This window comes from Tympanuchus pallidicinctus, unplaced genomic scaffold (assembly GCF_026119805.1).
Source record: "Tympanuchus pallidicinctus isolate F22 unplaced genomic scaffold, pur_lepc_1.0 scaffold15, whole genome shotgun sequence".
NCBI classification, from domain to species: Eukaryota; Metazoa; Chordata; class Aves; order Galliformes; family Phasianidae; genus Tympanuchus; species Tympanuchus pallidicinctus.
This window is the reverse complement of record NW_026294669.1, coordinates 22255639-22271421: the sequence shown is the minus strand read 5'-3', so window position 1 is coordinate 22271421 and position 15783 is coordinate 22255639. Positions and strand designations below refer to the sequence as shown.

The 15783-nt window shown below is 36.8% G+C and overlaps 1 protein-coding gene across 12 annotated transcripts in view; it reads left to right on the top strand.

Moving 5' to 3' along the window:
• ZNF385B (zinc finger protein 385B) overlaps window positions 1-15783 on the top strand; it is a 154647-nt gene that overhangs the window by 111249 nt on the left and 27615 nt on the right. For 11 of the 12 annotated variants that reach the window (XM_052675540.1, XM_052675539.1, XM_052675548.1 and 8 more), the window contains one exon: window positions 8676-8786. The exons of the other annotated variant lie outside the window; for it this stretch is intronic. In XM_052675540.1, the coding sequence (XP_052531500.1) occupies window positions 8676-8786 (111 nt within the window). The remainder of the gene's footprint in view (window positions 1-8675; window positions 8787-15783) is intronic. 12 annotated transcript variants of the gene reach the window in all.

Genomic DNA, 15783 nt, shown 5'->3' with positions numbered 1-15783 from the left:
CTTTTCTGACTGCTACATCTTAAGCTTGAGTCTTTTGGCATGATTCTATTGGAAGGTAATGTTTCCTATTGTTTTACCAATTCAGATTATTTTATTGTCAGGTGGTAATAGTGTAAAAAGAATAGCTTTGCTCTCAGGGTATGTTACTAGTTTTACTGCATCTGAAGGCAATATGTATTTCTAATGGTGTTTTTCATTTAACTTAACGCAGCCAAGTGTTCTGAATGATAGCAGCAGCCTTAATAATAAGTAGCAGTATTAGAGCATCTTCCATCAGAGGATTTTGAATAGCTGTAAACATGTTATTTAGACCTTTCAGCTTTCTTTGTGAGGTTGAAAATATTTTTATCCCTGTTTTACAGATGAATAATAAAAGTACAGTTAAAACTGGAAGCCAGAAGAGTCACAAAAGGGATGGGAAATTGTCATATTGCTAAAGTATTTATTTAGCCATTGGGCTCATACTTCATTCTTTTTCTCAGATTTGGTCTGTCACTATTTTAAGAGTTATATCTATTATAAACAGAAACTTCCTGAATACTTCATTGTCCAATAGCATATTTGGAAACTCAGTTCTTTTATGTATCTGTATCATCACTGTGATAAGACCAGATTCAGAAGCTTTAACCTGTGTAATTAATTGTGCCTCATCAGTTTATCCTGTGAGTTAAGCCTTTCCATAGGCATCAAATAATTTTTTTTTTCACAGTAATTTCTAAAACAGCAGTGGCATTTCATTTTTGGAGAAGTCTTTTTAAGGCTTTCCTAATTATGCTTTTCTCAACCAGAGTTTATTTTTACTGCACAGTATATATATCCATGGGTGAAGAGAAGGAAGGGCAGAGGGGATAGTCATAGCAGCGGAAAAAAAAGAATGAAAAGATATTTTCTCAGTTCCCTTTTGATCTCGATGCATATGCATGTTATGTGGGGAGAAGGAGAAGGGAGAAATTAGAGTATTTGTGTTCCTTTTTTTTTCTTTAATTTTGAATTTCTTGATTTAAACTAGAAAATGGAGAGATGGAGTGAACAGAAGTGCAGAAGATCAGAAGGAACCTGGTTTTAAGTCAGACAGTATAAATGTTTTTATTTTTGTTTATGTTGGTCTAAGCCACTATTTTGCACTGGTTTAGGAGAAATAAAATTCTACCAATAAGGCCAGATTTCATCCTTGGCCTCATGAACTTGTTCAGATGAGTTCTTGCAAGTTAAGTTTTCTAAGTGAAAACCTGACTGAAAGCAGCCTCTGCTTCAGCACAGGGCTCCCGGGTGTGGAGCTTCAACTGGCTGCTTCTCTTCGACTAGGTTAAAATACAGCAAAATTGTTTGTGTTAGCTCACCAGATGGATAAATGAACCTGTCAGTGAAGATGTAGAGCTGTGCTTCCCAAACTGGTGCTGAAGCAAGAAGATTAATGCATTTCTTGGTTTTAAAAGAAAAAAAAAGATGTAATTAAGTAGGTAAAGAGAGAGTATATTTGACCATACTGTTGTCACTTCTAGTGCCTCTACTTCAGTGACTTATTGAAAATCTGAAGAGGAGTCAGAGGAAAAACTAACAAATGAATCAAGGCTTTTATAATGAGAGGCTTAAGGAATTCAGCTTACTTGGTTTATAAAAGAGAGGGTTAAATGCTGATCTGATTGCAGTGTACAAGTACCTATGCATGCAGGCATTAGGGTGCCTTTTAATCGAGTGAGACACAACTAGATGGAGTGGTTTGTGACAGGCAAAGCAAGGTGTGGATGTTAGCTGTGGGAATACTCCATCATTATCATCATTTCCTCTGTGATGTTATAGATTCATCTTAGTTGGAAACTCTTTAATCAAGTGTGGTATGTTTGTTCCTTCTGCCCCCCTCTAAAATTTAAGCTCTGGCTGACCACAAATTATCAGACTTCATCACAGGAAAGACTGAAGCTCTCTAGTCTATAAAATTGTCATGCTTTTTTTTTATAAAAAAAAAAAAAAAAATCGGATGTAATGGCTTCTTCTAAGCTAAAACAAATCTTTAAGTAACTGTAGACAGTGCTTTCAGTATTCTTTGTGATTGCAGATACAAGCACAGAGAGAATCAAAAGTTGTTCCTTTTTCATTTTCCTTTGTGAGCTAGACTTTAAAGAAGAACATACAAGAAGGTAGTACTCCAGGGGACTCTGCATTATGCCATGGGATTGGACATAAGGAAGAGGAACCCAACTGCTGCTGTCAAGAGACAGAAAATCAATGTCCCAAGTCCTGGGTTCCAGCCCTGCACATCTGTTGGCAGAAATAATGTAGAATTTTCAAAAATAAAATTAGTTCAACAGTAGCCTCTAAAAGGAAATTGATGAAAGTGAATTTATTAATATTTCATCTCTTTTAAGACGTAAAAGGCTGTTCCCAGCTCTGGGTGCCCTTTTAATCGCCTTGTACTAAAAATGATGTTGAAATGTAAACTCCAAAGGTTTCTCTTTCCTTTTTTTTTTTTTTTCTTTTTTTTTTTTTAATTTAAATACCAGCTGTTATTTCAACTCTTCATGGGTATCTGCAGTGTCTGACATGTTAGCAAGTGAATTACAGCAGAATTTTTGTTTTGCTTTAAAATGCCTTCAGGCTGATTTCTTTGACTAGTGATAGTGTGCAGAGGTCACGGCTCTCACAACCACCGTTGTCCTTGGGGAAGCTGGAGCTTGCTGCCAAATTGATCAAGATGTGGAGAGACAAACAGTGATGAGTTGTATTCAGAGAGGTTTGTGTTCAGGGTACAGTGTTCCTGTGTTTTGGAAACCATGTGGGAGGGAAGGGAGATTAGTCCCTGAGGTCAGACTTGTCTCAGTGGATACAAGAAGTACACGCTTATGTATTTCTGCACTTGGGGATCTACTCAGAACTTTTTTTTTCCATTTTAAAGGGAGAGAGAGAGAGTAGACATTCTTGATAAAGTCATGGACTCATTCCAACCTGTGTAAGTTTGGGTTTGACTTGAGTAAGATCCAAATTTTATACTGTATGCAAATACTTAATGTGCAAGAACAGTAAGAGAGACTGTAGTTTGTTAATCAACAGAAAGTGTTAAAAGTAACCCTTGCTTAGACCACAAGATTACAGCAAAAGAATATTATGTTGTATTCTAATATTATGTGTTCTAATTACACATTTGTCTCTGAATCAGCTGTGGACAATCTGCTAAGTGCTCTCCCCTGTCTAAGTTATTATTTTGTGATAGGACAAGGAGAAATGGTTTCAAAGAGTCTAGGTCGGACTGGGCAAGGCTCTGAGCAGCGATCTAGCTGTAGGTGTTCCTGTTCATTGCAGGGGAGTGGGACCAGATGGCCTTTAAGGATCCCTTCCAACTCAAATGATTCTATGATCATTTACATCTCCCTGATTTTTTTGACTCTCCAAATATTGCAGTGAGTGAGGTGGTGTTTGCATGCTTGCCGTATAGAGGTACATCTCTGGGATGCACTCTGTGCTAGGTGAGCAGGGCTGAAATGCAGTTGGCAGGGTTCCTGTAAGAAAAATCAGTGGTATGCATCAGCAGAGCTGCCTTAAGTGTTCCTAGTAATACAAAAAAGCAAGGAGATGTGAAACAGCATAGTGGTCACTTGAACAGTATATTGCCATGAGCATTAGCCCAATGAGAAATATTGTCTGCTGTGATGAAAATAGCACAAGCATGGAAAGAACAGACTTCTACCAGTCTGGGTTTGCCAAGCATGTCTAAAGTTGCACTACACCATTTTTGGTTTTACAGAGGGCATTTTATATATGTGCTCTGTTGAGTATGGCTGTTTACTTCCATAACTGCATTAATCATCATGATGTGCACCATTGTGGTAGAAGGCTGTGTGTATATTGCAGATTTTATGGTAAGTTTCAGTGAATCACCATTCTGTATGATGGCAAGCTGCTCAGCTTTCCTGACATCTGGAGCACAAACACAGAATGTCTGCACATGGCCTTCTGACCAAGAAGGACATTGGGAAGGCCTAATCTGCAGAATGTTTACTGATGTTTGCCTAGGTGCTTGCTTATAATAATCATTTTTAGAAAGACACACACATGAGTAGATTGTCAAGCAGTTTGGAAAAATCCCAGAACTTTAGTTGCTGTCTTGCATTGGTAATTTATATTTGCCACTATTTGCTTGCCTTGATTGCCAGAGGGAAGCACTGGATTATAATGTCAGGTTTTTTTCCACATACGGTTGAAAATTTTGTTTTATGAGAGCAGAACAGCATAGTGTGCCTTAAGGCTGCTCTCAGTGTTTGTACAGAAGTTTCTTAATGACCAGTGGTTAAGTGGTACTCCATTAAATCTCTTACAGCCACCCTTTGATATTCTGTTACAAATACTTCTCAACACACAACCCTAGGTTTGACCTGAGAGTTGTTACGATAAGAGGTAACTGAACATAGGCCATAAATTCCCGGTCACAACATTAAACTTCACTGTGATTTGGAGATCCCAGGGTTCCACTGCCATAAAACAGGGGCTTTATTGCTGCTGTTATGATAGCTGTTATGATGCTGTTATTGATAGCTGTAGCATGAAGATTTTTGTTGGAGTGGTTGCAGTAGCATGTATGATGCTTGTTTAGTGTGAATTAATGGCTAAGTGGACCAGGAGTAGAATGAAAGCATAGGAGTCATGAGGTAGAAAAGGCAATTTAGCCATGCTGCTTTATCATTAGGCTGCCTGTAACCTCCTGGATACTAGGCAAGCACCAAAAGCTTCAGCTCAGATAAATTGGCATTTATTCAATCTTTTAAACTGGAGATTGCACTTGAATAAAAATTAATGAAAATATTCAGGGTTTGCAATACCATAAAAACCATCTTTTCTTGCAAAGTAGTGTGAACTTTTTTTTTTTTTTTTTTTAAAAAAAAGGCCTAGAAATAATACCTAGCTTGACTGATGGTTTTTTGTTTGTTTTTCTCATTAAGACTTGAGAGTGTGATTGTGATAGGTAATTCCATGAAAAACTCATCTCAGAGTTCATTACTGATCCACCCTGAATATGGTACATGGTTCTTATCCATCTCTTCAAAATGCTTCATGGAATCTGTACTAATACAATAGAATTAAGAAGTACAGCAAAGATATTCCAAAGTATGGGACAGCTTCCATGTGTAGAATGATCAAGTAATGCATAGTTAACTTGATATGTGGTACAGGTCATAGAAAATTGAGTTGCATGGAACTAGGCTTAATGAAGAATAACTCTTCCTTGGCACAGCAGGTTGTAGGAAATGGAGCTCAGTGCAAAGTGTGGAGTTTTTCCTGATATTCAGGAGATGACGGTGAAAGCATATGGAAGAGAAGGTCATTGGGATTTGCCAAATACATGGAAAAGCATTCCTGGTTCTGCAAAACTTATTTTGGGAAGAAAATGTATGAATTGTATGAAAATAGGTGCGGGAAAGGCATATATGTTCATGTTCTTGTTCTCTTGCTAACTAAATATGGCTGTTTGGAGGAGAAGAGGGTAGGCTAGGGGGAAGTGCAGTGGAGTTTAGTGTTTCTATCATTTTGGATTGTGTGTTACTGCACCAGCTTTTCTGAAGTGCCCTGAAAGTCACTACCACCAGCCTCAGTGGATGTAGGCATCTCTCACATTTGCGTGTTGTGAAATTGGAAAACAGAAGAAGAAAGAGGAGATTACTGCTGAAACCTGTCCAGATTCTGTTAATCTTTATTCACTGTAATGGTTCAGGTGGCTTTATAAGGAGACTCATTGCAAAATAGTAAGATATCTAATTTTGTTGGAAAGATGTCTTATATTTAACTTTTTGTTAAATGAACTGTAGTAGGAAAACAAGACTAAAAAGTTGTTAAACTTGGTTATGGCTACTAGAACCATTTATTTATTGATTGTTTATTACACCGTAACAGAAATAGCATAGTGCAAAATTTTATTATTTGTGTTGGCTGTTTAGTTGCAGTTATTATTTCTAGAATAAACCCATTTTACAGAATTGCTTTTTAAATACTGGTGCTCCCAACTGCGCCAAGTGTGCTGCGTCATTTCCTAATATATACCTCAATAAATAATTTGCTCCCTCTCTCCCTGCAGTGAAGAGGATAATTTTGTTTAGAGATCTGAGATCAGCTTACCCTGCAGCGTTAATCATCTAACATAGATACTTTTTAATTTTTCCAGCATCCTGTAATCCACCCTAGTTTCGGATATATTTAAAAGCTATTAATTGTTAATGTTGTGCTTCTTGAATTCTAATTGTGACCAGGCAACGTGCAGGGCTCAGGTTTGGGCAGGATCAGTAACTGCTCCCAGGGGAGCCAGAGTGGCACTGTCTGGAGGAAGCGTGAGCCAAGCTATTTAGGAGCTTGTCCTTGTGCCGTGCATCTGTTTGAAACTAGGACTTTGTGCATAGTCTGCCTTGTGTGCTTTTGAACTGATGACTGCTAATGCTAGCGCTGTGGATTGCTATCTGGTACGCACAGAGGAGTCATTGAGTATTGCTGATTTTCTTTTAAATGGGACTGCAGATGCTAGTGGGTATTTTGGCCATTTCTTCTCACTGATCTCAGACACTTCAAATGGTTGAGGTACTTTTCAGCATTACTGTCTTGTTCTAGTTGGTTTGATCTACCAATTGCTAGCTAAGTTGAAAAGCAATGCATGTACTCTATTTAAAGAAAGAAATTCTATTCTCTAATGACACAGCAATATTTTAATATATGAATTTTATAATATGGACTGGCAGATCTATAATAAAATTAATGCTGAAAAAGTTTTAATCTGCATGTGTAATTGTGCAATATTGTGCAGGGGAATGCAATAAGTGGTACCAGTGAGAAACTGATTTTTTTGTTATGATAAACTTAAACGTGGGACTGTTACTTTATTCTAGAAGAAGCTGAAATGAGGAATAAGGATATTTATTTTGGTTTTTATTTTAGACTTTATCATGTTAATTGCAACAACATATTTTCATTTATAAATCAGTAGTTCATTCAAAATGGCCTTTTTGCATTTGTAATTACTTCTTTTAATATTTTACCTTGATGGTGATGGCAAGGAAATCCAGAATTAATGACAGAAGCTGATAAGAAATTATATCCAGAAAATTTTTTAGTAATAACATTTACAAAATCATGTCTTTGCCTTAAGAAGAATCTCGCAATAAATCTGCTAAGCTTCAGTCCAAAAAAAAAAAAAAAAAAAAAAAGGGTTGAATGTTAGGTAACAAATTATTAGAGATATAATGCTATAAAATAGTTTCTTAAATTTGTGAGATTCTACATGTGCGTGCATGTACAGGAAGTCCTCATCAGTGCAGATTTCTCTGGAAGCATGATATCGTACCAAGGGAAAATTACAAACTCGATCCTCAGATTTGGAAACTCTGGAAGCAGCAGCTAACTTTCAATTATTATTCTTAAATAAAGCATTATCTTCAACTTTTCTTTCTTTCTTTTGTAAGTGAGCTTAGTATCAAATAGGTGGTGTGTATCATCCAGAATTATAGAGACAGGTTTTCTTAAGACAATGCTGTAAAGGATCACTGTGGCTGCAAGACAAGCTTCAGAAAAATACGTATTTATAGCGAATTGAACTATTATCTCTTGTGGTTTAAAAGCAAGGCTGGGAAATGAGCATTTATCTTTTCTTGTGGATTGTCATATTCTCTCTCTTGTGTTCAGAATCCATTTCACATGTTAAATAAGTGTAGAAGACTGTTTGTGCACAGATGTTTGTTGGATGATGGAGGTTGGAGGGAACCTCAGAAGTCACCTGCTCCAGCCTCCTGCTCTAAGCAGTGCAGCTAGATCAGTCCAGTTATACTTTATGTGAATTGAAACAGTGTTTCAGCCAATAAATTTGACTTAATAAGTTCATTATTTTTTTTTTTATCCATACTGCATCATGAATATTAGGCTTAATTGAGGCCTCAGTGCAGAAGCAGTTATAACTTCCAGTGCTGTTCCCATCTTCCCATGTTAACAGAGCTCTCTGTCCTTGAGGATATTTTAAACTGATTACTAGTAGCAGTCCTGATATTTAGATATAATCATTTCCAGTTTGTGAAAATGTTCAGGCAAATTTACAACTAATATATTCAGTGCTTCATTTATCTCAATTTTTCCAATATCAAAATGTTTTCTGAACTGTGGTGACTGGTACCCTTTCCTGGGGCCAACACACTCTGCTTACTCCTCTGGATTTGTCTTTTCATGGGGTCTGTCATCAGTTCTGCATATGGAAGTGTTGGAGAATTGTGATCATTTTCCTGGCAGGCAGAATTCCTAATGGAGCCTGCAAAGGACCTCATCTCATGAAGACGTCTCCAAGAGGAGAGAAATGAATGACCCTGACTTTTTTAGGGGGCAAAAGTGGTTTTTCATTATGTCTGTTGAATCACCAGATGATACAGGCAGGCTTTCAGGAGGCTCTCTGCAATTCGGATGTGATTGAAGCCTTGAAAGCATGGAGGATGTGCAGGATTTGGGAAGGGAATTTTTGGTAGCCTGAGAGTGGCAGCAACAATGGAGCTGCATTTTTTTTTCCATTGGATCTTCGTAAGGCTACCAATTCCTGGACCTGTTAAATCTCTTCTTATTTGTATCCAAAATCAAAGAATAGGCTTCCAGCATTATGTTGGTGTGTTTTTTTCTTTTACTATATACTGTGAGAAGTTGTAAATGGATTCTTGTTTGTTCTCTAGATGGATCCAGTGCAAAAAGCAGTCATAAACCATACGTTCGGAGTGTCCATTCCCCCAAAGAAGAAGCAAGTCATTTCCTGTAATGTCTGCCAGCTTCGCTTTAACTCTGATGTGAGTACTGGCTATTTTTCTTTTATTATTCAAAATAGGTTTAATTAATCCAAGCTTCTTTTCTCCAAGTTGGCACTTATTGTTCTGCATACATTCTGCCCAAACTTCTGGGCTGATATTTTGCCCACTTAGAGATGGAAGTCTGGCACTGACAGTTGCCATACACCTTTGTCCTTGTACCTGAGGAGCAAGCTGCACTTTTTCTCAAGTTCTAGATGCTAACTTCTTAAACATATCAACCATATACTGAAATGCTACTCCAGCAGCATGTGTGTGTTTTCAGATATAGATTGCCATCATAGCCCACGTCACATCCACTGGTGGTGGCCTATCGTACAGTCCTGTAAAATTCAAGAGGGAGCAGACAAAAAAACTATGTTCTCTTCCTGTCATACCCACTTTTTTTTCAAAAGACATCTTTTTCCTGTTGTTCTTATGTTCTTTCTGATAATGCCTTTGGATTTTTTTAATGAAGTCAGATTTCCAGTAACTTTCAGTTGTAACCATTTTGCGTATTTACTTCTAGCTGTCCTTTGAGAATGATAAAGTTCAAAGAAGCTGCTTACTGAAGTGTAATTCAAAAGGAAAAAAAGAAAAAAAGCAGTGCAAAAGAACACATTGGTCGATATGCCTAAACTGTATATCCAACTAGTTTTTGCCCAAGCTGTGTGAAAAATAAATAAAATCAAGAATATTGACAAGTAAAAAAAAAAGTTTGTTTTGGAAAACTATGAACTTTGACACAACATATGTGTTCTCTGAGACTTTACAAATGTTGTTAGGCTAATAGAAATTTAAAGACTCAGACATTTTATTGCTGTTAAGTGTAAGAAGTACTTAAGTGATGCATGATTAGATATTTTGCTATTGTAAGAAATAGTTTGAAGGAAGCTCCTCGAGGCTGTTGAGGTCTTGGTGCTACTAAACATTCTCAGTAAAGGCCTATAAAGTCAGTATCTATTGCTCTGGTTTTCTCTTGCCTCTACCATTGCCTTTTGAAGTGGTTTGTAATGTTATTTCCCTAGTTTGACTTTCTTGTCTAGCCTGGCATGGATTTTGAAGGATTGCTGTCTTACCTTCAAATTGATTTCTGAATCAAAAATCTATCGTCTTCTAACAAGCTTATTAAACTTTCTTTGAAGTGGCAATATCTACTTAGTTAACAGATTTCAAAGTCATTTTTTTATTTAATTCATTTATATTTCTTTTTAAGGTTAAGGTTTAGGCTTAAAAAAATCTTTCTGCTCTGATTCCTGATCAAAATACTCACTTTTACTGATTAAAACAAGGAACCAGTACAGTTTCTAAAAAATATGTGGGCCCTGTGGATCTGAATCTTGCTTCTGAGTAGGATCTTATTTCCTCTCTGAGAGGATGGCTCAGCTTGTTCCTGCTCTTCCCTCTCCTTCTAAGGAGTCCTTCTTGATGGCAGGTCCTGTCACTGGGGGATTTTGCACTGACATTCAGATGGTCAAACAATACTTCAAGGCAGACAGATTGAATCACAACTTAGTGGCAGAAGAAAAAGGAGCTGTAATATTATATCATTTTGTACATCTGCCAACTGAGTAATTTTTCCGAACTTACTTGCTTACAAGGTAGAATAAAAAGTACGTATCATATTCTGCTTCCAACAGTGGCATCACTGTAGTGTGTCAGATTATAGTCTTGTTTCCCCTTTTGGAGTGGCTGTATTCACAGTGTTGTGCTCCTTTCTTTTTAAACATGTCTAATACACACAATTCTAGCTGTTAGAAGATATCATAACTCTTTTATAATGGATGGTTTTATGAATGCATGAAGCATCATGACCATGCCAGTGGTAGTGATAAAAAGCAGTTCCTTTCTAGAGCAGTTTTTCCATAACAGTACATTCATAAACAATCTGGAAACTTGATTTTAAAATGTACTGAAACTCTAGTGGAATTATTAATACTAGAAAATACCTGAATATAAAATAAAGCATCACAAACATTTCATCACCAGAACATACAAGAATATTTGGAGAACAAGTTTTACAATTGAAACACTGTTCTATTCAAAGCTGTCCAGTCTTTCAGTAGATTATTCAGTTTCTCATGTTAAACTTACATGAGATTTTAAATCTTTCCTCCAGTTCAGTGTTCTAACCTTGAGTTATTTGTTTACACGTGTTATCTTTTCAACCCTCTGCCCATCCCCAAAGTGTGAGAATTTGTTTTTCGTAAATATCACTTCTCCCCTGCCCCTGTAAAAATCTGCAGTCACAGTGTTTGGTAATGTTAGCGTCTTTTCAGTTCAGATCTTCAGACTCTTTTGTAATTCCTTGACAAAGTTTTTCATATCTTTTTTTATATGCACAAATGCAAGTGATTTCTTGTAGCAATTACTCCTTGAAAGGATGATGCAATTTCTTATCTTTATGGGAAAGGCAATCAGATATTTTTTGACCATCGTATCTACTGAATCTTTCAGTGGATCAATTCCACTCTGCAACTTGCTATGAATGTTTTGAAATCCTTCCTGGTGGCAAAAAAATATATGATAACTTGCATCAAATCTTTGAGCATAGCAGAGTATGGAAGATATGCAGTTCATCCACTTCAGTTTTTCAGTTTCTTTCTCTGTCTCCTCAGAGCTGATGTGCTCCATGTACCTGATGGGCATGTTGTTTCTTTGAACTTCCTTTGACCTAAATTGTGCAAGCAAATAAAACAAAACCAACCAAAAAGTAGTTGTTTGTTTTATTTTATTAAATGAATTTCATTTTCATGGTGTTTGAAGTTCCTGACCTGATCCTAGTATTGATTTTCCTATTACATGAATAATGTACAAACCAATGGAAATTTGTCTGTGAGAAGAATGTTGGTTTCCTTGCCTGTAATCTTGTATTCACACTGTTGGTTCTCACTGTTCTGGATCAATAGAACAAAATAATTCTGACTTAGTCAATTTATATTTGTCAAGCCTTCCGTTAAGTTTGCATACTTAATTGCAAAGGTTTCAGATTTCTTCTGCTACTGTGTCTGCAGTGAGAGTGTTCTGCCATCAGATCTGGAGGAGGGATCTGCAGCTTTCCTTGACAGGAGGTAAAGTCTAACATCAGGGTTGGAAAATATTTTAAAATAAGTTGTCTTCGTTCTGGGAGTAAATATATCTAATTTTGAGGTGATGCCACCTTTATCTTGAGAAATAAAATTTGCTAAGATAGTTACTTTTCTCCTAACATATTATAATATGAAGAGAAGTTATGAGTTGTGCATTACTGGCCCCTCATCTGCTTTCTTCTTCACAATCAGATTGGATTATTTTTGTTCTTAATCAAGTGTTGTTTGTGTTTGTGTTTCAAAGAAGTAAAACCTAAACAGCAAAAACAGACCCCTGCAAGGCTATGGTCTGCCTTTTCTTTGTTTCTTTGCATAAAAGAGAATTAATTATTCGGAAACAATCCTGTGTATATGCAAATAGAGATGGCTGAAACAAGGCATATGGTAAATAGTTGAAGTACTTATAAAATGATTGAGGTGAGTCCAAACTGTGAACTGTTTACCTTAAGGGGTGAAAACCAAAGAGTTTGTTTTCAATGTTTTACAAAAAGAGTAACTGGCAGCTTTTAAACTTACAGAGGATACAGAAAGAGACATTACATGGTAGGGGCTGGTTTAGTAAAAGCAGAATAGGTCTTTGATCATTTGTTACTTAAGCTATTTTACTTTTGTGAGGGTATAAAGAAAATGTGAACTAACAACTTCTAATGGTACGGAAATACTTTTTTAATGTGTATATAATAATAATTTTATTGATGTGTATTTGTGTAGAAAATATGAAAAAGAAAATGTAGTCAATCTTCTTCTAGAATGTAAGTTGACATATATATAGTTATAGGAAGGTTCTATGCATTGTGGATAAGTGTCAGTGTGACTCAGTGTCCCCCTTGTTCTTTTTTCCATTGTCTCTTCTGTACACCATTAAAAGGCAGAGGCTGCATGCTTTACTTGTACAACATTTATGCAAATTCACTTGTGCATTTGGGAAATGTTCATGATTAGCACCTTTAGAAATTAATACTGTTAACGTTGCCAGTGGGCAGACAATTGAGTTAAGGAACATCTTACCTTTAGGAACGTCTTTCTCATTTAAGGGAGATCAAATTTACGTACCTGAGCTTCTGTTTGCATACATTCAAGCACTCTGTATTATTATTTCATAAAACCGAACAAGTTATTTTCAGCTACAATTTTTGTAGAAGGATACCCAAGTATTTGTTACATATTATAGGAGTATGTAGGAGTACTTACTTTGGTAAAATCTGACAGTTAAACCATATCACAGCACTCTTGGGACCGTCATGTGGCATAGTGGACCTACTGTTTCTGGTAGTCCAGATTTACACGAATATATTTCAAAGGAAATTGACAAGGGTGAAATACAGAAGCCCATCAAAATTTCTGTATATTGATATATAGAAACATTTCAAGAAGTGTTTTGAGCTACTTTAATTGAGGACTGTAGCCTAATGCATTTGGTTTTGTTTTGAGTTTTCAGAAAGGTAAAAATAAGTAAATTAAAGTGTCATGGAATAGCATGTTACTAAAATCAAGCATTTTGCTTTGAATAATTTTGATTTAGTATTTTTAAAAATAGAATTGGTTTGGAGATACTTTGAGGGAGAAAATAAATTACTTGAGAGGGATAGCAGACTGACAAACTTCGACTGTGGAATGTATAAAACTGTTACTGTGGAAAGCAATTCTGAATTCCATTCTGAAATAAGAATTTGAAATAAAAACCTTCTTTTTCCCAGTAAAATACAGTTTTGGAATGTCTTCAGATGTCCTGTTGGATCAGGAATAGTAACCTTCTACAAAGGAGCTGAAGCCTCCTCTTGTTGAAAGAGGCATTCAATGTGATGCCATCCCTTCCATGAATTCATTGACCACAGCTTGGAAGCTCATTGTGGTTTAACTTAAAAGATGGCTCAGCACAGTCATTCACTCAGCCCCAACCCCTGAGTGAAGTGGGGGAGGGGATAGAAAAAAAAACAAAGTAGAACTTGTAGGTTCTGTTTACTAAGACAGATTTAAACTGTTTACCGAGATGTAAAAGGAAGCGAGCAGGGAAAAAAGAATGTTGATAGTAATGATAATTATATATATAAAAAACAACTGATGCACAGTGCAATTGCTCACTGCCCACTGACTGATGCCCAGGGAGTCCTTGAGATGTAGCTGCCTACCCAACCAACTCTCCACAGTTTTCGAGGTTTTTGTGCATGGTATAATATGAAATGGCCTTTGCCCAGTTTTGGCCAGCTGTTCTGCTTCTGTCCTCTCCTAAGTCCTTGTGCCACTCAGCCCTTCGCTTGCTGGCAGGACAGTATGAAAAGTTCCTGCATTTTGAGGTCAGGGGACTTGGAATTTATTTGTAAGGCTAACGCTGAGCTGATATCTGTGAGGCTGCTTCAACAAAACTTGTCCCATGACCTACTTAAGGTGCTCTGGCTGGTACTTAAGAGTGCCTAAAACTAAGTGTCTTGTGTCATTTGAGTAACTCGGATATCCACACCTGATTAATGGACCTGACAGGGTGCTCAGTCCATGGTCAGGCAGGACACCTGTGGACATCATCAACTGTACTTAACACCTGTTATTGGACACAGAAATTCCAACCCATTAACCTTGCTTTCTTTTTTGTTTTTCCACTCTTTCTTTTTTCCTTCCATTCCTCCAGGTCGAGTATGGGAGCAGAATATCATTAAAAGAGAGAAATATTTAAAAAAATAGGAAGTTAGTAAGGTTCTCAACAGTGAAGGGAAGTGAAATGGCAAAAACATGAGTACAAATTAAAGCAAGGAAACTTGTTCTGAGCAAACTTTTATGGTAACTGGTAACAGAAATTAAAAAATGTTGAATTAGGTTGGAAATGTCAATTTATGAAGGATAGCATTGCAAGGATTGGTAGCTGATGAGTTTGATTAATCATAGTAGCAAGAACCGAGATATGTTTCAGAATGTATAAACTTTATTCTGTTGTGAAGTGGAACGTGCTTCTATAGAAAACTGTTTAAAAATATATATTAGTCATTAATAGTTGTGGTCGGATTTGCTCCAGTATATTAGAACAAACATAGATGTTTGTATCTCTGCATCAAAATGTTGGTTAATGACATTTTTATTGTTCAATTTCTACATGATGATGAAACAGCATGTGTTCAAGGGCTGTAAATTCTAGTGTTTCAGTAGAATTCAAGCTCTGGTTTGGTGTTTTGTCCAGCTCAGAAAAATTGGGAAATATCTCCATTATATTCACTGCCACCAGAGACCAACTAGCAGAAGGGAGAGAATCCTCTTTGTGGAGCAGATTGTGGTAGTGAGTCAGACCTTGCTCTTGCATAAAGGCCACCAGAGCAAGGGATGCAGCTGCAGTCCATGAAAAGGAAATGAAATGTGCTGAAAAAGATCTAGCTTAGCTTTTCAAAAATAGGTTTTTCTTCTTATGAATCCTGGGACTCCTTTCAAACCCGTGGTTATATCTATATGGACTATGGATAAGCTTTGCTAAGCATGTTTTCATATTAACTGTGTAGGTATGATTTATTGAGTTAATTATTTATGTTGCAGACATTCTAGCAGAAACTAAAAGCAACTTGAGTAAGGTTTGCCCTATCTTTATGGAACTCATAACAGGATACAAGTAGCAATGGGGCATGGGGAAGATGGCTGTTGCTGTCTCCCAGAGATTTCTTCTCTACTTACTCTTGGCTGGCTCTTCTGCTTCTCTTTGGCACATCTCCCACAGCTGTTATATGGCACTGAGTCACTCCAGCAGCTGTGGAACTTAGGCCAGGCTGTGCTGAGCTGTCTGTTCTTCTTTGCTCTAGCAACTGGCACTGTCACCTGCAAGAGAAGCATCAGTCAAGTTGCAAGGATACCTGTTAGGCTTTGGCAAAACTTTTTCTCCATACTTACAAAATCAATAAAATTCTTTCTGCTATTCCCTCCATTGTTTGTTTCAGTAG